The sequence below is a fragment of the Chlorocebus sabaeus genome, chromosome 27 (genome assembly GCF_047675955.1).
Source record: "Chlorocebus sabaeus isolate Y175 chromosome 27, mChlSab1.0.hap1, whole genome shotgun sequence".
NCBI lineage: Eukaryota > Metazoa > Chordata > Mammalia > Primates > Cercopithecidae > Chlorocebus > Chlorocebus sabaeus.
In genome coordinates, this window is record NC_132930.1 from 24576243 (window position 1) to 24602708 (window position 26466).

The 26466-nt window shown below is 37.6% G+C and overlaps 1 protein-coding gene across 7 annotated transcripts in view; it reads right to left on the reverse strand.

The window, feature by feature from the left end:
• The window catches only part of RBPJ (recombination signal binding protein for immunoglobulin kappa J region), a 268269-nt gene that overhangs the window by 35449 nt on the left and 206354 nt on the right, over positions 1 to 26466 (reverse strand). For 6 of the 7 annotated variants that reach the window (XM_073012483.1, XM_008017713.3, XM_038008640.2 and 3 more), the window contains one exon: positions 10416 to 10454. In XM_073012483.1, the coding sequence (XP_072868584.1) occupies positions 10416 to 10454 (39 nt within the window). Of the gene's footprint in view, positions 1 to 10415; positions 10455 to 10740; positions 10761 to 26466 lie in introns of those variants that run through there. The other variant, XM_073012485.1, reaches the window with a different exon arrangement.

The window sequence follows — 26466 nt, forward strand, 5'->3', positions numbered from 1 at the left end:
AGGGCGCGGTAGCACATGCCTGTAATCCCAGCTACTCAGGAGGCTGAGGCATGAGAATCGCTTGAACCTGGGAGGTGGAGGTTGCAATGAGCCGAGATCATGCCACTGCACTCCAGCCTGGGCAACAGAGCGAGACTCTGTCTCAAAAAACAACAACAACAAAAAAAGAGTTATAAAACAGAGACCAACAATATGCAACAGAGACAGTATGTGGCCCTCAAAGCCTAAAATATATACTACTTGATGCTACAGAAAATGTTTGTTGATCTCTGCAATTTTTAAAAGTTTTTAAAGAAAAGTTCCAAAACAGAATTCTGATTAAATCAATTAAGTATATTACATGGCTGACATTCAATCAAGATTTTTTATAAAATTCTTCCTCAAAACTGGACTTATGGACAACTGACAGTTCAGAAAGCTCAGCTCAACTCTTCTCACATCTACTTCTGGATGCTGCCAAAAGGCATCCAGATTTATATGCACCCCCACAAAACCTCGAAGAACTGCCCTATTTTTGTCAGATTCTGGCAGTCTCGCCTTTTACACTGTCTCAGACACTTCTTCTCAAAGTGAGCTCCACAATAGTTACGGTTTACAAAGAGGTGGGTCTCAATCAAAGATGCTTCAGTGAAATCAGATAAAATAAAGTGAAACCAATTAATGGCAGGACTACTCAGAACCATAAGCAAAATCTTCGAGAGAGGGATATTTGTAGGCTTCGTTTTCCAAGCTATTCGACCTAAGATCTCCTTGTTTTTCCCCCAAGGAAGCTTTCTGAGAACTACTGTTTGCCTGAGGGCCAGTTTTGAAAATGACAATCTAGGGATACTATCAATAGTCAACAAATTCCTGGTGCCCTTGTAATACACTAAAACATTGAGGCTGCTATACTAAGTGTCTACATCTATCAGTGACCAAAGCCAAACAACAGTACAGGTCCTGTTCCTAGGGAAACACCTACAAATCTCCCTTCAATCCTCTCTTTTTATGATAGAAGTAAAAATGTCCCAAAATTCCAGTTTTTTTGTAGATAAGTAGGTAAATTGCTTCGAATCCTGTCACACAGCTATGAGACATATCCTTTCAAATTCTGACCAGCTCTTGGTTTTCCCCTCCCCGCCTCCCACTCCCAAATAGGCATAGGCCATTACATTGACAGCAATGGGTCATCAACACATCTGTGTTCTATTAGCTTAAAAGGTTATTGTACAAATAAGCCATTTTGCTACTTAAGGTTTTACATCTCATGCACAGAAAAATTTGGGACTAGAGGAATTTGAGAACATAAAACAGTATGAGGTATTGACAATCAAAGGCAGGTCACCATCTTGGTTCTCCTATTTTTAATCCTGGTTGATACTATCTAAAAGATGACCTTCACAACAGGATGCTTTTTCAATATTGCTTAATTTGGAGTAAGAATAGTGTATAACAGATTTCAAAGATTTTTTTTAAAGGAATAAAATCTGCCCGATTTTGAACTCTCTACACATCAGTGGAGAGAAAAAATGTTAAAATATTTTTCATCAAATAAAATAAGAGATACTAAAATTTTCCTAACTTGAATATTCTTTAAAGGAGAAATGGAGAAAAAACCATTTTAAAAAGCATTCGCAAGGCAAGGTGTGGTGGCTCTTGCCTCTAATCCCAGCACTTTGGGAGGCCGAGGCAGGGGGATCACTTGAGCTTAGGAGTTCAAGGCTAGCCTGGACAACATGGGGAAATTCTGTCTCTACAAAAAATATACAAATTAGCCAGGCATGGTCATGTGCACCTGTAGTCCCAGCTACTCAGGAGGCTGAGGTGGGAGGCTGGCTTGAACCCGGGACGCAGAGGTCGCAGTGAGCCAAGATCACACCACTGCGTTCCAGCCTGGGTGATAAAGCCAGACTTTGTCTCTCAAAACAAAACAAAACAAAAGGCCAGATGGTACCTAAAATTATAACATATTATCAAAAGGGAAAATTTCTGATTTCCAAGTTTGTGCTTAACAAAATAAAATTTTATCACAGATTTGGTCACTGATTTTACATTTCCATTTGTTGTTATACAAACTTTTTGCTAAATTTGCCTTATTTTAGCTTCAATAATAAACAATATAAATCTGTAGTTTGCTGTCTTTCAGAGATTTAAAAAGAAATAAAACTTATCTGAAGCCAGGTGTGGTGGCTCACACCTGTAATCCCAGCACTTTGGGAAGCCAAGGCAGGCGGATCACTTGAGGTCAGGAGTTCGAGACCAGTCTGGCCAACACGGTGAAACCCCATCTCTACTAAAAATTAAAAATTAGCTGGGCATGGTGGCAGGCACCTGTACTCTAGCCTCGGCGACAGAGCAAGACTCCATCTCAAACAAAACAAAACAATAAACAAAAAAAACTTACCTGAATTTTCCCAAGAAGGTACACTAATCCCTTTCAGAATATTTTAGAATATTTTTCAAGTATAAAAGCTTCTAAGTTTTTAACAGCTTTTTTGAGATTTAATTGAAATACAATAAAATGCACTTATTTTAAAGTGTGCAATGTGACAAGTTTTGGCATGTGTATACACACCATCACCAAAATCAAAATAAAGGTATTCACAATTGTGAGTTTCCTTTCTGCCTTTCTGTAATCTTTCCTCCTGCCTCCCCCTATCCCCAGGAAACCACTGATCAACTTTTTGTCACTACAGATCAGTTTGCATTTTCTATAATTCTATGTAAGTGGAATCATGCAGTACATATTCTTTTTTCCTGACACACTTAGAAAATTGAGTATAATTATTTTAAGATCCATCTATGCTATTGCATGTATCGAGTTCCTTTTTTACTGCTTAATAGAAATTCACTGTAGAATACACTACAATTTGTTGATCCACTCACCTGTTGCTGGATATTGGGGTTGTGTCTGTGTAACTATTACAACTAAAGCTAACATGAACATTTGTGTTCAGGGCTTTGTATTCAGGTTTTTTCATTTTCCTTGATTAAATATGTAGGAACAGAATAACTAGGCCATATAGTAGAGGTTTAACATTTTAAGAAAGTGTAAATTATTTTCCAAAATTATTATACCACTTTATATACCCACTGCCAATGTATGAAAGTACTGGCTGTTCCCATGATGAGTCCTTTAAATTTCAGACATTGTAACAGGTATATAGTATTAATAGTATCTAACTGCTAGAAAGTGTATGTGTCCCCTAAAATTCCTATGTTGAAATCTAATCAGAAATGCCATGGTAGTAGGAGGTGGGGCATCTGGGAGGTGATGAGGTCATGAGGATGGAGCCTTCAAGAATAGGATCAGTGCCCTTGTGAGGACACAAAGACGACAGCCATCTATCAACCAGGAAGCATCTTCCAACAGACATCAAACATACTGGCATCTTAATCTTAGACTTCCCAGCCTCCAGAATTATAAGAAATACATTTGTGGTTTATGAGCCACCCAGTTAATGGTACACTTTATAGCAAACCAGTGGGACTAACACACTCACTGTAGTCTTAATTTGCACCTCCTTAATGGGTATTTGCTATACTCATACATTCTTTGGATTAGCGTCTGTTCAGACCATTTCTGTCCTTTAAAAATGGATTATTTCCTTATTATTTACTTTTCAGAGTCATTTTCATCTTTATTCTTTATTTTGATGAAGTAAAATTTATCAATTTCTTCCACAGATTGTGTTTTAATGTCTAAGAAATGTTTGCCTAATAAACAACATTTTCTCCCATGTTTTCTTCTAAAAGCTGTGTAAAGTTTTACATTTAGGTCTACATTGAGCTATTTTTTTAATAGGGTACTATGTATAGACTGTAGTTACTTTGTGTGGGGGGGGCAGGTTGAAGGAGCAATGGATATCCAATTGTTCCACAATCAACTGTTAGAAAGACTATCATTTTAAAAAATCTAGTTAAATTGCCTTTGCACCTTGACTGGAAAGCAACTGATCATATATCTGAAGAAATGTTTGTGGCCACTAATCTGCCACAATGGTCTACTTACCTATCTTTATGCCAATACAATACTTTAAACTACCATAGCTTTGTAATAAATTTTGAAACCAGGCAATATAAGTTCTTTTTGCTTTTTTTTCAAGGTTGTTTGCATTTCTATATAAATTTTAGAAACAGCTTGTCAGCTGTTACAAAAAAGCCTGCTGAGATTTTGACTGTGATTGTGTTAAATCCATAGGATCAATTTGAGAAGAACTGACATTTTAACCATATATATTTATTTGAGACAGGGTCTCGCTCTGTCATCTAGGCTGGAGTGCAGGGGCGCAAACATGGATCACTGCAGCCTTAACCTCCTGGGCTCAGGCAATCCTCCTGCCTCAGCTTCCCAATGCAGCTGGGACCACAGGCAAATGCCACCACGCCCAGCTAATTTTTTTATTATTTGTAGAGATGAGGTCTCACTTTGTTGCCCAAGCTGGTTTTAAACTCCTAGTCTTAAGTGATCCTCACACCTTGGCCTTTCAATGTGCTGGGATTATAGGCATGAGCCATTGTACCTGGCTCATTTCAACAATATATTAGGTCTTCTACCTGAAGAACATTTAATTAGGACTTCAAGTTCTCTCAGTGGTGTTTGGTAGTCTTCAGTGTAGAGTTTTTGCACCTTTTGTCAGACTTTTCCCATGGAATTACATATATTTTTATACTACTGTGTAAATTGTATTGCTTTCAAATTTCAATTTCCCATTGCTCATTAGTATACAGAAATACAATTTAGTTGTGTATGTTAATCATGTATCCTACTACCTTGCTAAACTCACTTTTTAGTTCTAGTAGCAAGATTCTGCAGAATTTTCTATATAGATGATCATGACATCTGCAAATAAAGACAGTTTCACTTCTTTCTTTCCCATCTAGACGTCTTTCACTTCTTTTTCTGGCCTTATAGTACATCAAAATACAATGTTAAATGAAATCTGTGAAAGGAGACATCCCTGTGTTGTTCCTGATGTTGGAGGAAAAACATTCAGTGTTTCACCAAACAGCATGTTGTTAAATGTAGTTTTTTCATAGGCACCCTATGATGAGGAAATTCTCTTTTATTCCAAGTTTGCTGAGAATTTCTATTAAGAATGGATGTCAAAAGCTTTTTCTAAATCCCCTGAGATAACCATATGATTTTCCTTTTTTGTTCTATTAATATATTGAATTACATGAACTGTTTTCCATTCCTGAGATAAAGCTCAGTAGGTCAAGATGTATCATCCCCTTAATATATTGTTAGATTCCATTTGAAAATTTGTGAAGACTTTTTATAACTATGTTCACAAGGAATACTGGACTGTAATTTCATTTTCTTGTAATGTTTTGCCTACTTTTCACAACAGGGTAATGCTATGCTCACAGAATGAACTGATAAGTATGTTCTGCTCTCCAATTTTCTGAAAGGGTATGTATGGAACTGAGATAATTTTTTTCTTAAACATATGGTAGAATTTCAACAATGAAGCCATCTGGGCCTGCAGTTTTGTCAGAAGGTTTATAAGTTCAATTTCTTTAAATATAGGACTATTCAGGTTACCTGTTTCTTCTTGAGTAAGCTTTGGTAGTTTGCTAGTTTCAAAAAATTTGTGCATTTCCTCAAAAGTTGAATATTATTGGCAAAAAGTTAATTATTATATTTGCTTATTATCCTTCAAATATCTGTACTCTGTAGTGCTGTCACCGTTTTTGTTCTTGAAATTGGTAATTTGTACAGAATCGGATTTCCTTCTAGTATGATCATCCTTCTGCTTGAAGAATTTCTTTTAACACTGTAGCTAAGGCCTATTTGCAATAAATTCTTTCCATTTTTACTATGCCTAAAATGGTATATATCTACTGGGTACAGAATTCTAGGTTGACAAGTATAGGTCCCCCTTGAGCATTTCAAAGCACTTGCTCTGTCTTATCCATAGCAAGGTTTCAGATGAAAAACCTGCTGTCATCCTCTCTTTGTTCCTTTGTGCATAATTTGTCTTTTGTTTTCTGTTGTTTTTTTATCAATGACTTTAATCAATTTGATTATAGAGTATTTCCGGGTAGTTTCTGTACTCAGGATTAACTGATTTTTTTTTTTTTTGAGATGGGGTCTTACTCTGTCACCCAGGCTGGAACGCAGTGGTGTGATCTCAGCTCACTGCAACCTCCATCTCGTGGGCTCAAGTGATCCTCCACCTCAGTCTCCCAAGTAGCTGGGACTACAGGCACGTGCCACAACTCCCGGCTAACTTTTTTTTTTTTAACTTTCTGGTACAGATACGGTTTCGCCATGTTGCCCATGCTGATCTTGAACGCCTAAGCTCAAGAGATCTGCCCACCTCAGCTTCCCAAAGTGCTGGGATTACAGGCGTGAACCACAGCACCCGGCTTAGATCTGTGGTTTTACAATTTTCACTAATTTTCCAGTTAGAACATTTTTGCCATTGTTTCTTCATATATTGTTTTAATCATACTCTCCCTACAATGACTAACTACATATATATTAGGTCACCTGACAATAAACCATGGCTCACTAATGCTCACCACTTTTTTTCAGACTTTTTCTTTGTGTGCTTCATTTTAGACAGTATCTATTTCTATGTTTTCGTGTTTACTAATCTACTCTTTGTCCATTCTGAAATTAATCCCAAGTGTATTTTTCCACCTTAAATATTGTAGTTTTCATCTTTAGAGATTTGAGTGTGTGCGTGTGCGTGCATGTGTGTGTGTGTGTAATCTATGTCTCTAACCTCTCCTCTAGCTCAGGTATCTACTAATTACAGCCTATAGGCCAAATCCTACCCATCACCCATTTTACAAATAAAGCTATATTTCACTGTACAGACAATCTAATTATTTACACATGGTCTACTGCTGCTTAGTAGTATGATAGAAGTTATATGGGCAACAAAACCTAAAATATACACCATCTGACCCTTCAAAGAAAAATTTTCCCAGCTCTTGATCTTGGCATCTTGGACATATAGAACACAAATATAGTAACTATTTTAGGCTGGGCACCGTGAATCACACCTGTAATCCCAGCACTTTGGGAGGCCAAGGAAGCAGAAGGATTGCTTGAAGCCAAGAGTTCAAGACGAGTCTGGGCAACATAGTGAGACCCTGTCTCTACAAAAAAACAAAAAAAATTACTATTTTAATGTTCTTATCCAATAATTCTATCATGCATGTCATTTCTGGGTTGGTTTTGATTCACTGATTTTTCTTGTTATGGATATTTTCTTGCTGCTTTGTATGACTGGTATGTTTTGATTTTGCCTTTCTTAGTGCTAGATATTTTTCTATTTCTATATTCTTGAGCTTTGTTCTGGTACACAATGAAGTTTGATCTTTTCAATCCTTCTTTAAGTTTGCCAGGTGAAAACAGACCATCATGCCTGGACCCAATTTTATATCACTACTGAAACAAAACCCTTCTGAGCAGTCTAGCGAATGCCCCATAAATTATGAGATTTTCCACTCTGGCTACTGTTAACAGGCACAATTCATAGTCCTAAGTGAACTTTAGAAATTGTTTCCTCTAATTTGTTGGGATGTTTTTCCCCAATCCCCACGACGGAGTAGTTTCCTTATACACGCATGCTGATCAGTATGTAGCTGAAGACTAAAAGGAAACCTCTGTGATAGATCTCTGGACCTATTTATACAGTTAATTCCTCTCCACTTTGCAGCCCTGCTGTCTTGCCCTCTGTGGACTCCCAGTTTCTCAGTAATCACTTATCCTTCTATACCTGATGTTCAATACCTGGAAAACTGTTTTTTACATATTTTGTCCAGGTTTTTGTTCCAAGCCAGAGAGTAATTCTACTCCATGCTACTCTATCTTGGCCAGAGGCAAAAGTCTTAAAAGCTACTCCAATTTTCCAAAGAGGGGAAACTGCTTAAAGGGCAAACAATGGAAAATAATGATAAACTAAATCGGACTTATTGCATCTATTTAGGGGAAAGAAAGGCACATTTCCTTATGAGGTTTATTATCATTGTACTGATTGTTATTTTTAGAGAATGTTATTTTACATTAACTTACTTATCAAAATATATCATTAGCAGTCTCTCTAACTGCTGCTGGTAATGAAACAAAAATGTTAAATTTTAAATTTCAAAATGCCTAGACATACGAATACAGCCAATTCCACTCACCAGAACTGACTCAACGGAATATATATATATGAAAACAAGTAATTGAAAATATATTTACATAGCCTTGTGAGACAAGTTATATTTTCCCAGTTTACTTAACCTAGAATTAATGTAATGCTTTTTCCAAAAAAAATTTAAATTTAAAAATAATATTGAGATTACAGAAATGTTGTAATAGTACAAGTAGTACAAAGAATTCCTAGTCTCCTTTCACTCAGACCTCCATAATGTTAACATTTTATACCTTATTTGCATATTCTGTTATTTAAATCATTTAAGAGCAAATTGCAGATATAGTACTACCTCACCCAAAATATTTCAGCGTTTATTTCCTAACAAGGACATTCTTTTATACAATTTTCGCCGATTCAATACTAATACCTAATCTACAGATTTTATTCAAATTTTGCCAGCTGTCCCACGGAAGTCCTTTATGAGGGTCCCCTGGTGGGTGAAGTAGGTATTCTGAGAAACTACTACTGCCCTCAGGTCAAATCAGGAGGGTCACCAGTTTTTGTAAACAAAATAAAGTTGTACTGGAACACAGATATGTCATTCTTTTAGATACTGTCTATGGCTGATTTGGAGACACAAGGACAGAGTCGAGAAGTCCTAACACACTTAGTGAGGCCCTCTAAACAACATGTTTATTATCTGATCGATTACAGAAAACATTTGGCCACTTCAGCTTTACAGCAAAAGAAAAAAATTTTTTCCTGTTCAGGATTTGTTTAAATATAGCTTTGTCTCTTTGGTCTCCTCTAATCTAGAAGAGTTTCGCAGTGTTTTGTGTTTTATAATCTTAAAATTTAGGAAAAGCAAGTAACAATTTATTTTCTAGAATGTCCCTCAATTTGTTTGTGTCTGATGTTTCCTTATTCTTGGATGTAGCTTATGCATTTTTGGCAAAAATACCACAAAAGTGATATGATATGTCTTTCTTGGGATGCACATGATACCTATCTGTTCATTACTGGTGATAATAATTTACATAATTAAGGTGATGTCTGACAGGTTTCTCCACTATCATGTTATTACTTTTCCCTATTATCATTAAATACATATGTTGTGAGTGTATACTTTGAGACTCTGTAAATACTGTGTTTGTCATCAAACATTAATCCAGTAGTGTAAGCATCCACTGATGATTTTTGCCTATTGAGGTTGTCAAAGCCTAATTTCCTAATGCCACCACCATTCCTTCTACATTTATTAGGCAACATGCATCTGTAAGGAAAAGCTATCCTCTTTGCCCTGTTTACTGATTATAAATAATTTTTATTGATATAAATAAATAATATTTACCCTGAGATTAATTATCTCCGTATAGACTTTTAGGCTGTTGTTTTATTACATGGGTTTTAATCCATTACTCTCATTAATTATCTTGATAATCAAAGCGTCCCACATTTCCCCTTTGAACTGTCCTTTGTATCCTTCTGTAGGTCCCCATCATTCTTTAAGCATAACAGCTTTTTAAAACAATAGCAATAATTTGGAAATAACCTAAATGGTCATCAATGTGAAATATTAAAAGTGGTACGAAAACAATGAAAAACCATGGAGCCATTAAGGGGAAATATCAAGGTAGAAGATGTACTGTTAAGTGGCGTTAAAAGGTGTAGAACAATGATAAGAGTGTGATCTCAGTTGAGTTTATGAAGAAAAAGGACAGACAAATATACATACAACTTTCTTGAAAGTCTCCAAAAATAAACGGCTAATAAGGCAAGGTTTGCATTGACTCTAGGACATGGCTATAGAACTAGGTCTCTTTATTTTACAACTCTGGCTGCTGGAAATCTTAAAAATCATTCAAGACTAATACTTTTAACATTCATAACTAAAACGTAAATTCTACAACTTACTTATACTCATTAAAAATAGATAAAACTTGTGTTTTCTTAAAATGGGTAGAAATTGTTTTCCTTAAAACTCCTTCCTAAAAGCATTTACTTTCAAATCTCACCTGCAATCAACAAATTGTGATGGGCTAACCACAGGTAGATATAGAAAGCTATCTGCACTGCCATCCATGCTGTATTCACTACATTAGACTCAAGACTAATTCTAAGAAAGGTTTCATTTTCCCTCTTCAACTATTCCTTTTATTTCCGTTTTTGGTGAGGGAAGGGAGGAGAGATGAGGGAAAGGAAGGATGAGAATAAGTTTATGCTCTAGATAGTAATATCTGAATGACTTCAAGGGTACCTAACATAATATCTAAAACAATACGATTTATACTTTCATAAATGTGTGTATGAAAAGCTGACTAATATAATACTTACCTAGTAAGTCGTTTAGGTGGAGGCCGCTCACCAAATTTCCTGGAAAAAACAAAATAAAGAAAATAAAGTTAAGTAAGCCATATGACACACTCTACAGAAAGCTTTTCAGGCATCATAAAATCTCCTTTATGATTTACACTTCAACCTCACTGAAGAACAATGAGACAGAAATCCTCTGGTAAGCATTTGTATCCCCAAATTACAAAACACACATTTAAACACGATTCTTAAACACAAACAACATGCCCTCAGCCTTACAAACCCACTCTGAACAAGTAACACACTGATTAGATGGGGAGGACAGTATCTATTAGAGACGACTTACCGGCTAGTATAAAACTAGCCAACGACCCTCACAAAGTTCATCATGTCTCAGGCACTATGCTATACATTTGCTATACACCCTATGTAATCATTAAAAAATAATTCTATTAGCCTGGTGTGGTGCTGCATGCCTGTAGTCACAGCTACTCAGGAAGCTGAAGTGGGAGAAGAGACTGAGCCCAAGGGTTCAAGGCTGCAGTGAGTCATGATTGCGCCACTGCACTCCAGCCTGGGTGACACAGCAAGACTCTGTCTCAAAAAAAAAGAAAAATAAATAAAAATAAAAATAAAATTCTGTTGGGTATACATAGGCTTCATTGTAAATATGTTAAAAGCAACAAGCCCAATATCACAAAGTAATTAAGCATTAGGCAGAGATGAGACTTCCTAGATTTTAACTATTTAATTTGCCTATTTTTAAAGTGGCCTAACATAGAAGCATTTCAACTGGTTGGGAGAGGGCAAAGAGAAAAACAAGAGCAAAGGCAAGAAAGCACAATTCAGGCTAGAACTGGAGTACAACGTGACAGTTAAGAGAAAGAATAGAGTAAGACTGGCTGGGTTCAAATCCATGATTCAGTATTTACTTGCTGTGTAACCCTGAAGTTACTTGACTTTTCTAGACCTGTTTCCTCATCTGTAAAAAGGACACAGTGACTGTGCTTACCTGAAAGAGTTGTTGAGGGAACTAAACATATTAACTAATATACAGAAAACACAAAAGGCTGGGTGCAGTGGCTCACACCTGTAATCCCAGCACTTTGGGAAGCCGAGGTGGGTGGATTACCTGAGGTCAGGAGTTCGAGACCAGCCTGGCCAACATGGTGAAACCCTGTCTCTACTAAAAATACAAAAATTACCCAGCTACTTGGGAGGCTGAGGCAGGAGAATCGCTTGAGTCTGGGAAGCAATGAGTGCAGTGAGTCAAGATCGCGCCTTTGCGCCACTGCACTCTAGCATGAGAGACAGAGTGGGACTCTGTCAAAAAGAGGAAAGAGGAGAGGAAAGGAAAAGGGGGAGGAAAGGAAAGTGGGGAGAGGGGAGAGGGGAAAAGGGAGAGAGGAGAGCAGAGAGGGGAGAGAGGAGAGCGCAGAGGAGAGGAGAGAGGAGAGGGAATACTGCCTGAAACACAGTAAATACTCAATAATAGCTAGTAATTATTATCATTTTTAGCTATAAGCAGTTAAGCCAAAATAACTAAAGGAACTAAATACGATTTTAATAGAGATAAATAAGTATATGAAGAAGAAACTGTGGTTTCTATGTGACAACCTGTTATTTCCTCTGAAATAGGAAGTGTAAACTTCTGCAAGAAACAGTAAAGGCACAGTGCTTGAAAAAGACCAAGAGAAGTTGTTTTTCATTTTGAAGCAAGACTACAGTTAAAAATAGTTAAGTAACTTGTTCATAAACACAGTTACAGGGTATTAAGTCTTATTTGACTTAAAGATTTCTCTACTGTATTTGTAATGTTCCACAAGATTATTAACTTTGGTGATAAAAGTCATAGGATCCCATTTAGTTCATTTTGTTCATTTGTCCTAAGATACTGTTTATGACTTCATAATTCATAAGCAATAAGTATCTGTGACTGGAATATTTTAATATTTTCATTAAACCTGAAATATTAAAAAATGGCTTTAATTGAAATAGCACCAAAAAATGGGCAAATAACCCAAGTTTTTGAAATAAGAGTTACTTATAATTAGTTCTGTTTGATTTTATCCCACATGATACTCAATTTTTAAAATCAAGAAATAAGGCAAGGCATGGTAGCTCATGTCTGTAATCCTAGCACTTTGGGAGGCCAAAATGGGTGGACTGTTTTGAGTTCAGGAATTTGAGACATGGCGAAACCCCGTCTCCACAAAAAGTACAAAAATTAGCCCAGCATGGTGGCGTGAGCCCCTAATCCCAAGTACTCAAGAGGCTGAGGTGGGAGGATCACTTAAGTGAAGGAAGTCGAGGCTGCAGTGAGCCAAGATCACACCACTCCACTCTAGCCTGGGTGACAGATCAAGACCCCATCTCAAAAACAAAGAAAGAAACAAAACACAATGTTTTACTGGTAACACCAGCAAGGTGGCTGAAGAACACAGATTTCAGAATACTGAACTACTGATCAACCCACGAATTCCAGCTATGGAATTAAATGCAAAAATCTGAATCTTTTTCTACAAAAAAATTTTTTACACTGATTAAATGTACCACTGTAGCATATGATTACAATAAAACTTCATTAATAGGTTATATATAGTTTACAAAAGCCAAACAGTTTAAGATACTCTTTAAAATACTTCTTTAGATATAGATATTTATACATATGTGAATATGCAGTGTTATACTTTATAAAGAGAGGCAAAGTGAGGTATGATCAAATTCTACCTAAGGGCTTAAAATGGTAAAAATTTTAGAGATACACAGTTAACAAATGAGATAAAGCATTTTAATGATGCTGCCACCCATCATACCAGCTACAAATACTAAATATGTAACCAGCCAGTGCCTCTTTGGATGTATGTAACACAGGATCTAACACAGGTTTATTACATGACTAGTAAGAGATGGATCGCACTCAAAATTCAACTGTAAATTTTGCTCCTTGATGCTCTGAAATTCTGTCAGTATTAGATTAACAAGTAAATATTAATTAAAATATCTAAGTCCTTTTTTGGAAATGCCCATTAGATCAAGTTGACAATTACAAAACTTGCCTATGCAATAACACTCCCGCCCCACAGAAAATATATGCAAAAGAGCTCAATATATTTGCCTGTTGAGTCTGGACAGCATTTTACACAAAATGATACATCCTTCTAGGAGTCATCCTAAGGCTAGAAATCTCATAAATGTTACTAAGATCAAATTGCTCCTTCTGTATATAATAAAACATTTCTATTAATTGCATGCAATCCTGATCTTTCTAATGCATATGCAATCACATTCCTATTTATCTCATTAAAGCTAATGGTTACTGTATATACTGGAGTAGGGAAATAATAAGAAAATGAGTTTTTTGAAAAAACTCAAAAGGAATGAGGCAGGTTGACAACACATAATTCTGGCGGGGCGCAAGAGCTCACGCCTGTAATCCTAACACTGTGGAAGGCCAAGGTGGGTGGATTGCTTCAGTGAAGGAGTTCAAGACCAGCCTGGATAACATAGCAAAACCCTGTCTCTTCTAGAAATACAAAAAATAGCTGGGTGTAGCAGCTGGGGTCTGTAGTCCCAGCTACTTGGAGGCTGAAGTGAGAGAATCACCTGAGCCTGCGAATGGAGGCTGCAATGAGTTTTGATTGAGCCACTGCACTCCAGCCTGGGCAACAGGATTGAGACCCTATCTCAAACAAAACAAAATAAAACAAAAAAAGACAATGCATAATTCTGAGTTCACAATCAAACTAAATTCTAATTATTTAATAAATCTCCATAGGGATACACATTAAAAACTGTCAAGTTATACTAAGGTACTACATACATCCTGCACTTACCAAAGTCCACTTCCACTACTAATTTGATTAAACAAAATTCACAATGTAATATTTATTTTATGCAACCAAAATAATCACTTCTCAGCAGAATGACAGCAGTCAGCTATCAACTACTCACGGATTGATTATAATTTAATGAATTACAAATCAATAACTGATTATACTGTCTCTCATCTTGCAATAGGGACACTGGGAAAGGAGGTACACATTTTTATCTTTATTTGCACTCTGTTTTAAAAATAAGGTGCCTACTGACATGATCTGTGTCGAGAATCAAACCAGAAATAAGTTGGACCAACCATATTTAGACAATTATTATGTAAAACATTTTTGATAATAGGCATATGGTGTATTTAACAATGGGGAAAAAATCAATCCTTACGCATCTAGAGGCCCTTTTAACTTCACCAAATAATGAGTTAATTACTCATTGTAACAAAGAATCATTGCTACTACCCAGTTTATCTTTTTGCTAAGTATAGATTGTCAATATCTCATTTGCATGAGTAGGATTCTCAAATTTTCTGCATACTACGTAAAATCTAGTTTTAATTAAATGTAATAATCCTGGCACACATTTAAAGGAAAAAAGTTATGATTCTGGGCTTTAACAACAACAACAAAAAACAAAGCAAAAATGAGCCAGGATATAGTTGATTTGTAGCATGCCCTTTCCTTCTTGCTTTATGTTCTGTATACTTTTCCCTCAGACTGATAGTGGCAACAAAGAAAACATTTGCTTACCGTCACCACCCAGTAAGGCTCATATAACACTATGGCTCAAGAAAATTTACATTCTTCACCATATATATGTCATAAGTAAAATTTAAAATTAGGAAATTCATTTTACTTTAATTTCAGTAGCTTTCCTCCTCTAAGAAAACAATGATTTTATATTCAAAGGAAGAACTTCTGGGGAAAATGCCAGTTGCTGTAGGTTAATCTGATTTCATACACCTGGAAGTATGAGACTTTTTTTTTTTAAGTTGCAATCTATCATTAAACATAATGCTTCCTACCTGTAAACAGTATTGAGGTTCCCACATATCCTCCAATCCATTCAAATTTTGAAGTAAGTAAAAACCCTGCATACACAATAATATATATATACTTCTGTTTTGTTCACGGAGGAGGTATTGTTTTCTCCCAATCCACATACATTTGCTTCTACATACTTCCTCAATAGATAGGTGAATATGACCACAAATGTATTGAGGACAAATGTGATAAAAGTTATCAAAACTACACCATCTTAACACCTTTTCTGGCTAACAGATGCTTCACCTAAGAAAGCCAACTCAAATATCACAAAGAAAAGGAAAAAAGAAAAAGAAAAAGCTTTTTTGAATACAGAAAAATATAGTAATTACACTGCTACAAAAAAAAAAAAAAAAGCAAAAATCTATCTAGAATGCTGTCTAGTAACAGTACTGGAACTTTGATTTGAAAAACATAGCTGGCTTAAAAAACAAGCTCACAGGGACACCCTACTTGCCCTTGGGTTGTGAAACTAGAAGTTATTTATTTTTCTCTATTTCACAAATCTCTGTAACACACAAAATGAGATAAAATAATGGGATTAAAATTAATTAAGACAAGAAACATGGTGAGGTATATGCTGGAGAGAAGTTTTAAAAAAGCATCAGCAATCCAAACTCGTAATTAAACCAAACTTTACACCAATCTGCTGTAAACAGTACATAAATTTTAGGCAGCTCAAAAGTACTGGGATTTCTGAACCATGAAGCAGTATTTGATTGGGGGAAAAATAGGCCACCTGATCCATAACCCCAAGGCAAATATGAACCAGAAGAAGAAAACAAATAGGTGATACACATTACTACTATATTCTGCGATAACAAATAGTATGAAAAGTTAAATGATACTAAGAAACTGTTTAGTTTTACACACACAAAAAATACATAACAGGCTCATTGGTAAGACTACTATTGCTCCTTGTGTCCAGATCTGTTCATTCACCAAATAGTATTGAGCACCTTGAGTAGGGTGGCAATTATAGGTGTCCATCTATATAATTTATAAAAACAAAACATTCAGAAACTACTTCAATATTGTACCTACTGAATATGATTGAAGAGGTTAATATTTGAAAATACATTTTTAAATAAATATGTAATTTTACTTTTAAAAGTTTACTCATTCTCCACCCACAGGTGCAGAAAGTAGCTTAAGTCACACAAGAATAAGACACTATGTCAGCCTTTGTCCTACTTCAATTTCTAGTTTTGAAACTGCTCTTATCTTAAAAACCACATTTAATGGCAATGCTGCTCAAAACCTGGCTAGCTATAACCAGTTGTCCTCGGCCACAGTAACAACGGTGATCAAAGCAAGATGTGTTCTCCTGGACAATCTCATCTACTAAACATTTTTATGAAGAAACATCCTATGGATGTTTCTCTCTTAGGCACTGTGGCTCACACCCATAATCTCAGCACTTTGGGAAGCCAAGTCAGGAGTATCACTTGAAGTCAAGAGTTCAAGAACAGCCTTGGGCAATAAAGACCCCATCTCTACAAAAATATTAAAAATCACGCAGGTGTGGTGGTTGATATGGTTTGGCTCTGTGTCCTTACCCAAATCTCATCTTGAATTTTAATTCCCATAATCCCCATGTTTCGAGGGAGGAACCTGGTAGCAAGTGATCATGGGGGTAGTTTCCCCCAAGCTGTTCTCATGATAGTGAGTGGGTTCTCATGAGATCTGATGATTTTATGTGTTTGACTGTTCCTCCTCCACACATGCTCTTCTTCCTGTCGCTTTGTGAAGAAGGTACCTATCTCTCCTTTGCCTTCTGCCATGCTTGTAAGTTTCCTGAGGCCTCCTCAGCCATGCAGAACTGAGGCAATTAAGCCTCTTTTCTTTACACATTATCCAGTCTCAAGCAGTTCTTTATAGCAGTGTGAGAACAAACTAATACAGTGTTGCATGCCTGTGGTCCCAGCTACTTACGAGGCTGAGGTGGGAGGATTGCTTGAGCCCAGGAATACCAGGCTGCAGTGAACTATGATCCCACCACTGTACTCCAGCCTGGGCAACAGAATGAGACCTGGTTGCAGAAAAAACAAAACAAAACAAAAAAACCCCACATCCTATGGGGTAGATTTCAAAGACAGGCCATGCAGCTGGCCACTTCAGGTGAAGAAATGTACTTTCTTCTCATTAAGTTTGCTGTATAGAAACATCTGAAAAGCACCATTTTCTTATTTTATTTTATTTATTTATTTTATTGAGATGGAGAGTCTTGCTCTGTTGCCCAGGCTGGAGTGCAATGGCACGATCTTGGCTCACTGCAATGTCCACCTCCTGGGTTCAAGCAATTCTCCCACCTGAGACTCCTGAGTACCTGGGATTACAGGCACCCACCATTATGCCCAGCTAATTTTTGTATTTTTGTAGAGATAAGGTTTCACCATGTTGGCCAGGCTGGTCTTGAACTCCTGACCTCAAGTGATCCACCTGCCTCGGCCTCCCAAAGTGCTGGGATTACAGGCCTGAGCCACCGCACTCAGTCTCTTTTACTTAATCTTTAAAAGTCCTTTAATTCTACCTTTTTCAATTAAAATAAAACAAACACCAATGAACTTCTCTTTATAACATTCTGCCAGCAGTTTACGTAAAGAAACAGGAAGAATGAAAAGACCTAAATGAGGGTAATTGACAGTATCAACTGCAGCCACCCTGAGCATCTGGATTTTTAGGTTCCTCCAATATTGTTTCCAGGTTTGGTTCATGTCTTTCCAAATATCCATACCTGGAGACGGATTCCCCTGGGTTAAATCTCTAGCAGCCATAAGCCCCACTATCCAGACACCATAACTAAGCTGTGCGAATACGGGTCTCCATTAAATATCTTATATGAAGGCCTTAAATGAAAAAGTGTGGCCTCAAAAAGAAATTTTTTAAATCTATGGCCTCAAAAAAAGAGGGGGCAATCAGACTCTGGGCAAACTACTCCACATTTCATATATCAAGACTGAATGAGACAAACTGACATCAAATGCCTCCTGATACGGTACATTAAGAAGACACCGTCACTTCTCTGATACTCTATTACTGCCAAAACCACAGAACCAGAATCTAAATGTAAGGAACAAAGCCAAATTGAGGAACAAATCCCAATTGTGGAACAGCTGACAAAATGAAACAAAAAACTGAGGCCCAGATTAAAGGAGACTAAGGACACACAGCAACTGAAAGGGACCTACAGTCCAGAATTTACTTTTGCTATAAAAGACATTACACTGGCCGGGCGCGGTGGCTCACGCCTGTAATCCCAGCACTTTGGGAGGCCGAGACGGGTGGATCACGAGGTTAGGAGATCAAGACCATCCTGGCTAACACGGTGAAACCCCGTCTCTACTAAAAATACAAAAACTTAGCCGGGCAAGGTGGCGGGCGCCTGTAGTCCCAGCTATATGGGTGGCTGAGGCAGGAGAATGGCGTGAACCCGGGAGGCGGAGCTTGCAGTGAGTGGAGATCACACCACTGCACTCCAGCCTGGGCAACAGAGCAAGACTCCATCTCAAAAAAAAAAAAAAGACATTACACTGACAACTGGCAAAATCTGTACAAAATCTGTAAATTACATAATAGGATTTTAGCAATTTTAATTTCCAGATTTTGATAATTGTACAGTGGTTATGGAAGAGAACATCCTTACTTTTAGAACCACACACTGTGGTATTTAAGAAGAATGGGGTATAACGTCTACTTACCTTCAAATGGTTTAAGCGGGGAAAACAGTTTGCATGCATGTGGGTATGTGTATGCATATGTGTATGTACAGATACACACACGGATAAGGTAAATGTGGTAAAATGTTACCACTGAGGTATCTGGGGGAACTTCCTTCTAATATTTGTGCAACTTTTCTGCAAGCTGAAATATCAGAACAAAGAAGTGACACCTAGAGAAGCACTCATCTCTTAATCAAGATGCTGGCCTATCTCTGCTTGCTACAGAACCTAGTAGTGACAAGCCTATCCAAAAAACATTCATCAGAGGTGACATGTGAGAGATTCTGGCCAGCTTCCTGGCCTAATTTTTATGTTATTAAGACAATTACTGAAGAATTTCTTGCTGCAGATTTAAAGTTTGATAATACCCAGTGTCAGTGTGCAAGTGGAGACAAAAGAACTTGCACACACTGTCAGGAGTTTAAATTTGTGCACCCTTTTAACATTTTGCCAATGTGTATTATAATTCAAGATGTGCATTCCTTTGACCTAACCATGTCAATTCTGGAAATGTATTATACAGGTAGATAATCTGTTACTGTGCCAAAACATGGATACAAAGATGTCCAATAAAGCAACATTTGTAGTAACAAAAACATTTTAAATCCATGTGTACAATGAGGAATAAATTGCTAGTTAACACAGTACCTCCTAGTTATGCCTATATACTCACACAAAAAGTCACCCAGTTAGTAACATCAATATTGAAAGAGAAAAGAGATCTACATTTCTCATCTCCCCTTCCGCAGGGTATACATAAAACACACACACCCTACACGTGATTACTAGTGATACTGGGCAGCGGCAAAAATTGCATTTTGCTTTAAAATGCATTATATAATTTGACAAAGAAGTTTTGTTTTGTCTTACCAATTAAGTTTGGCTTAAACTACAAGATACAAGATAAAATTGCATTCTCTACACATCAACTGATAGCCACTCAAGCACCAACTCTAGAATATAAGCGGCTTAAAATAAAAACAGAGAAAGGCAAATAAGTAAAGAATTTACAGAAAAAAAAAAAAGTCTCAGTAAGCAAATTTCACTAGGGAAACCATTTTAGAAAATACATGCCTGACTCAAAGAATCACATCAAACCTAAGGGTTTGCCACAAAGAGAAATACAATGAAACTTTAAAGAGGTTCCAAGTGTTTATTCAGTTGTTACTAATAACTCCTTCAGATGCCTCACTTCATCTTATGAACCACCTTTAAAATGGCACACATGCCTTTATGAATTTCAGTCACAGTTCCCTGATAATTTTGTCTGCCTTCTAGTTTGGCCACTGGAAAAAGTAAGATAAATCTTTGACAGAGGGAAAGCAATGTTCAAGACCTGAAAAGTGTCACTTGATGAGAGCACACACACAGTTTCTCATACAGGCTAAGTGCATGGACTCAGGAACTAGGTTGCTTAAACTGAAATCCTGGCTTTATTGCAAACTAGTAGTGTGACCTAGAGCAAGAAATTTACTCAAACTCTGTGTGCCTCAGTTATTTCAATGGAAAACACAGATAAATGTACTTCTAATCAAAAAGGTTCATATATGTAAAGCACTATAATAGTGTCCAGCACTAAGTAAGTCCACTACTACTCTTTCAAGGCTGGATTACTGAATGGTATCTAATCTAATGAATACTGTGAAACTGAAATGGTCCCTTCAAAACAAGTATATATTTATATTGCCTTAAAAATACATATAATCAAATATCGATACAGGATTTTATAAAGAACTCCTACAGCTCAACAACAAAGAAACTTGGTTTATAAATGAGCAAAGGAACAGACATTTCTCTAAGGAAGATACACAAGTAGCCAATAAGTACATGAAAAGATACTCAACCTTCCTAATTAGGGAAATGCAAATCAAAACCGTGAGATACCACTTCATACCCATTAGGATGGCTCTGATTTAAAACAAAAAAACAATAACAATAAAGTAACAAGGGTTGGCAAAGATATGGGGAAAACTGGAAACTTTCATGCATAGCTAGTGAGAATGCAAAATGGTACAGCCACTATGGAAAACAGTATGGTTCCTCAAAATAACAAACACAGAATTACCATATGATCTATCAGTTCCACTTGTGAGCATATACTCAGAAAAAAATGAAAGCTAGAATTAAAAGACAGTTGTACACTAATATTCATAGTACCATTATTCACAACAGCCAAAAGGTGGAAAACAACTCAAATGTACACTGACAATGAACAAATGGATAACAAAAATGTGGTACATACATACGTATGATGGGATATGATTCAGCCTGAAAAGGAAAGAAATTCTGATATATGTTACAACACAACATGAATAAACCTTGAAGACATGCTAAGCGAAATAAGCCAAACACAAAAGGACACATATTATATGATTCCACTTATATGAGGTACCTAGTAGTCAAATTCATGGAGACAGAAAAATTGGTGGCTATCAGGGACCTGGGGGAGAAGGGAGAATGGAGAGTGTTAAATGAGTACAGAGTTTCAATTTGAGAGGATGAAAAGTTCTGGAGATGGATGCTGGTGATGGTTAAGTGCATTCACAATAACATCAATGTACTTAATGCCACTGGACTGCAGACTTAAAATTGGCTAAAATGGTTAATTTTACATTATGTATATTTTACCACAAAAAAATATATTTAGTTTGTCCTTAAACTATGGCTTAGAGAGGGATAACTAAGCTCAGCTGTGAGGGGTCCTATGTTAGTGCCAGGTCAGGTAGCTCCAGCTGCCCAGTAACAGAAAAAACAGACACGTAGGTGTCAAAACTAGAAATAAAAAGGAAATAAAAAGGAACCTAAGGAGTATATGTATGAATATAAATTGTTCCTATTACCATCAAGGTAAGGATACAAAAGGAGAGAGAAGCATAGTGAAGTTTGTTCTAGAATCCACACCTCCCTAGGAAGGGCAGCCAGACAGCACGCAGCATCCCTTTCCCCTGACTTGCTACATGATGGGCTTCATGCGCGCTTTGTGTGCATCCCAACAAAGACTGCTGGGGACTGAACGTCTTCCATGGAAAATCCACAATGTGATTATGGAAAACTGGCTTGTACATACAAGATGTCACACAGTTTTCTTCCTTGCACTTTCTCTCTTATTTCTCTCTTATTTCTCACCCTCACTTCAAATTGTTAAAGTAGTGAAATTCTTTTGCCTATTTCACCTAAAACTGAGATGAAGAGGAATGAGGGAGAATGGTAATAATTAATTGTTCTCCTAGATTCTGGTTCCTTTTCCCTTTCACTATTCAACACCCATTAGGTGTTAGGTACCACACTAGATACTCGGAACAGATAGCAGCAAATAAGAAACACGGTCCCTATCCGTATGAAGTACATTACAATAGCAGCTACTGGAGGGCAGGCACTATGTTACATACTTTGTATGCATATCTCACATCATACCCACATTATTCTTTTTTTTTTTTTTTTTTTTAGACAGGGCGGGAGTGCAGTGACGTAATCTTGGCTCACTGCAACCCCTACAGGCTGAAGTGATCCTACTCCCCAGTAGCTGGGACCACAGGTGTGAGCCACCATACCCAGTTAATTTTTGTATTTTTTTGTAGAAACAGGGTTTCACCACGTTGCCCAGGCTGGTCTCGAACTCCTGAGCTCCAGTGATCCCCCTGCCTCAGCTTCCCAAAGTGCTGGGATTACATGCATGAGCCACCGCGCCCAGCCCCCACATCAATCTTACCAGGTAGGTATTATTATCCTCATCATACAGATGAGGAAACCAGCTTAGAAACTACCTTGCACAAGTTCATATACTGGTAAATTCTGTTCAAAAATGTTAACTAGATTATAACGTTCATGATTTTCCACGTACTCTGCATTAGGACAGCATTTCAATTATGGACACTACAATGTGAAAGGGTGACAGGGGCTGGGTGTATTGGCTCACGCCTGTAATCCCAGCACTTTGGGAGACAGGTGGATCACGAGGTCAAGAGATTGACACCATCCTGGCCAACATGGTGAAACCCTGTCTCTACTAAAAATACAAAAACTAACTGGGCATGGTGGTGCATGCCTGTAGTCCCAGCTACTCGGGAGGCTGAGACAGGAGAACTGCTTGAACCCTGGGGGACGGAGGTTGCAGTGAGCGGAGATCGTGCCATTGCACTCCAGCCTGGGTGACACAGTGAGACTCCATCTAGGAAAAAAAAAAAAAAAGGGGTGACAGAATATGAATTTTTATGACAGAAATGTAAAGTGCATTAACTGACCTAAAACCTTCTATGATATAGCACTGATTTGGTGTGAGTGAGGAGGGCAACAAAAAATCTGAAAGGAAACTCATTACCTTCCCAAACCTTCAGTTACTGACTAAATTTTACAAGGGTACAGAGTAAATTTTTCATTGATTACTAGAAGTAAGAAAATGTTTTCTAAAGCTGTAAACATGGCGGAGCGCAGTGGCTCACGCACGTAATCCTAACACTCTGGAAGGCTGAGGCGAGTGGATCACCTGAGGTCAGGAGTTCGAGACCAGCCTGGCCAACATGATGAAACTCCATCTCTACTAAAAATACAAAAAATTAGCTGGATGTAGTGGCGGCCACCTGTAATCCCAGCTACTCAGTACGCTGAGGCAAGAGAAACGCTTGAACCCAGGAGGCAGAGGCTGCAGTGAGCCGAGATCGTGCCACTGCACTCCAGCCTGGGCGACAGAGCACGATTCCGTCTCAAAAAAAAAATAAAAAGTAAAATAAAGCTGTAAACACAACATTCAGGAAATCTAAAGACATCTGTTACGGGTGTCACAGTTTGACTACATATATACACACAAAGACACTTGTGTGTGCACATATATGTCATAAATCTGATTCTGAAACAATTTATCTTGCATTTTTCCTGCACGAGAGCACTATGTTACAATTGCAGTAGGGACTGTGACAGTCTTCTGAATGTACGGCTTACACTATCAATCAGAATTCTGCAAGGAACCTTTTTTTCTAAATTGAAAAAGAACATGAATCTACATATAGTTCCAGTTAACGAAGAGGTTTTGTGTTCTTTTTTCTGTTGGTAGAAATTACACAGACATAGTACAAGCTCAGCCTCCATCAAACCATGTTTGGCCAATTTCTTAGCAGCCAAGCCTTTGACACACAGTTTGGTACTTTGATGTACTTGAATTCAGCAGTGCATCTTTCCTTTTTAATAACACAGACCAGAGCATTTATGGAGCCCTTCGAAATAAGGTCTAATGCACAAAGACAAGACCATGAGTCAGGTTTATAATGGGTTAAGCTATTTCAAAGAAGCCTGCCCCTAAGGAAAAAATTGAATATGGCGATTGCCACTCTTAAACACATATAAAATAGGACATTGTAGATATTCTACATACGAGTTTAAAAATAACACAATAAACTAAAATAAAATGATGGGAATCAAAATTCCTATGTTCAGAATAGGGGAGAAGAGATTTCCAAAACATTTTATGTAACACCACTACATGAAAAAGGAAATGCCTTTCTTGCTTGAGTATTAATACGAAACAATACATTTCTTCTTTTGAATTGTAACTTATATTTCTTCTTTTCAATTGTAACTTACATTATAATGATCAAACCTACATTTGTGGTAAAAATGAAAACCACTCTGAAGAAGCAGTCTTAACCACAATTCAAAGCTTAAAGAATGGCTTTCTGCCAAAGTGTATCTGAGCCATTAAGCTGTCATGTTGCCTTCCTGCATTGCTAGGACCAAAAGAGCAGGCCCACCAGCTAGTATCTGCTCACTCAAGCCTCACGGGAGGCCATGAGGCTCTGAAACGGAAATAAACAGCACAGAAGCACAGGGCTCGATGGTGCAAGATCTAACTGCAAGCTGCTTTGCCTTGGGAAATACTACAGGCTGATTAATGCTTCTACAAACATCTAACGATGTTTGCCTCTATTCAGCACAGGCAAAGGAAAGGTTTGGAATTGAGACTGGACAGATCACCAAGCACTGAATAATGTATGCATCATCAGTAACTTATGGCAACACTAGTATAGGAGGGAAAGCCTTGAGAGAGTGAGTTGGGATGGCAATGCAGAAGACAAGAACAAGGCCCCTAGAAAGTGGACATGATTTTCAGTTTTGAGTCATTCATGTTATGTATTTACTTGGTACTTTGCTATGTATGAACTTAAATTGTACAAGCTGCAAAGGTGTTGTGTTTCAGAGTTAATTTACTAGTTTACTGTCTAGTCAATGTCCCTACGTCAAATCGCTTAATTAAGAAACGGGAGACTAGTTTTACTTTAAAGAGGAGCTCCACTGTAGCTATTTAATTCTTAATATTCCTTCTCTCACCAACTTCTGTACAGGCATGTTTCCTAAAGTCATGCAGAATCTCTACTGTCTACAGCACTAGTACTACTGACCTCCTCCCTCATCTTGCCTTCCACCACAGGCAGTTCACTCACAAATTCCATCAACTGGATTTCCAAATTATCTTCTCTATCTCCATTCTCTAAATCCGTAAGATTAGATGAAGCTCTCGTTGCCACTTATACCTGTAGCTTCCTCAACTGGCTTCATATAGCAAAGTAAACGAGACAGCAATAGACAGAATACATCTCCTTATGTGTATTCTCATTTAAGTCTCATTAACAATCCTGAGAGGTCAGCTTATTTCTTTTTCTTTCTTTTCTTTTTTTTTTTTTTTTTTTTTTTTTTGAGACGGAGTCCCGCTCTGTCGCCTGAGCTGGAGTGCAGTGGCCGGATCTCAGCTCACTGCAAGCTCCGCCTCCCGGGTTCATGCCATTCTCCTGCCTCAGCCTCCCGAGTAGCTGGGACTACAGGCGCCCGCCACCTCGCCCGGCTAGTTTTTTTGTATTTTTAGTAGAGACGGGGTTTCACCGTGTTAGCCAGGATGGTCTCGATCGCCTGACCTCGTGATCCGCCCGCCTCGGCCTCCCAAAGTGCTGGGATTACAGGCACGAGCCACCGCGCCCGGCCTATTTCTAATTTAGAAAGGAAAAACGAAGGTGGGAAAGCCACAAGGTGAGGCTTTCCCTCATTTCTGACTCCACAATGATCAACGAAGGTTAAAGATAATGAGCCCCACATACAAAACAAATAAGGAAACCATATTCTGTTACATAAACTACTTGTATTCTTTGCCTTTCCAAAATAATGACTTTATCCCAATTCACTGATAACATTCATTCTCTTTTCCCAGTAAACAAGCCATCTATCATTATTTAATGTTTCAAAGAAATCACTTCTTAATCTGTAACTGATTTCTCAGCAAACCAAAACTATTGAATCCCAAGGATGAAATACTGTAATATTCCAATTTGAGAATATGACGCAATACCATAAAGTGAAATAAACCAGGGAAATCTGTGTTAACAGCTGTAGGGATCAGTCAAATTCAGACTCCTAAAGAATTACAACTAGGCCGGGCGCGGTGGCTCAAGCCTGTAATCCCAGCACTGTGGGAGGCTGAGACGGGTGGATCACGAG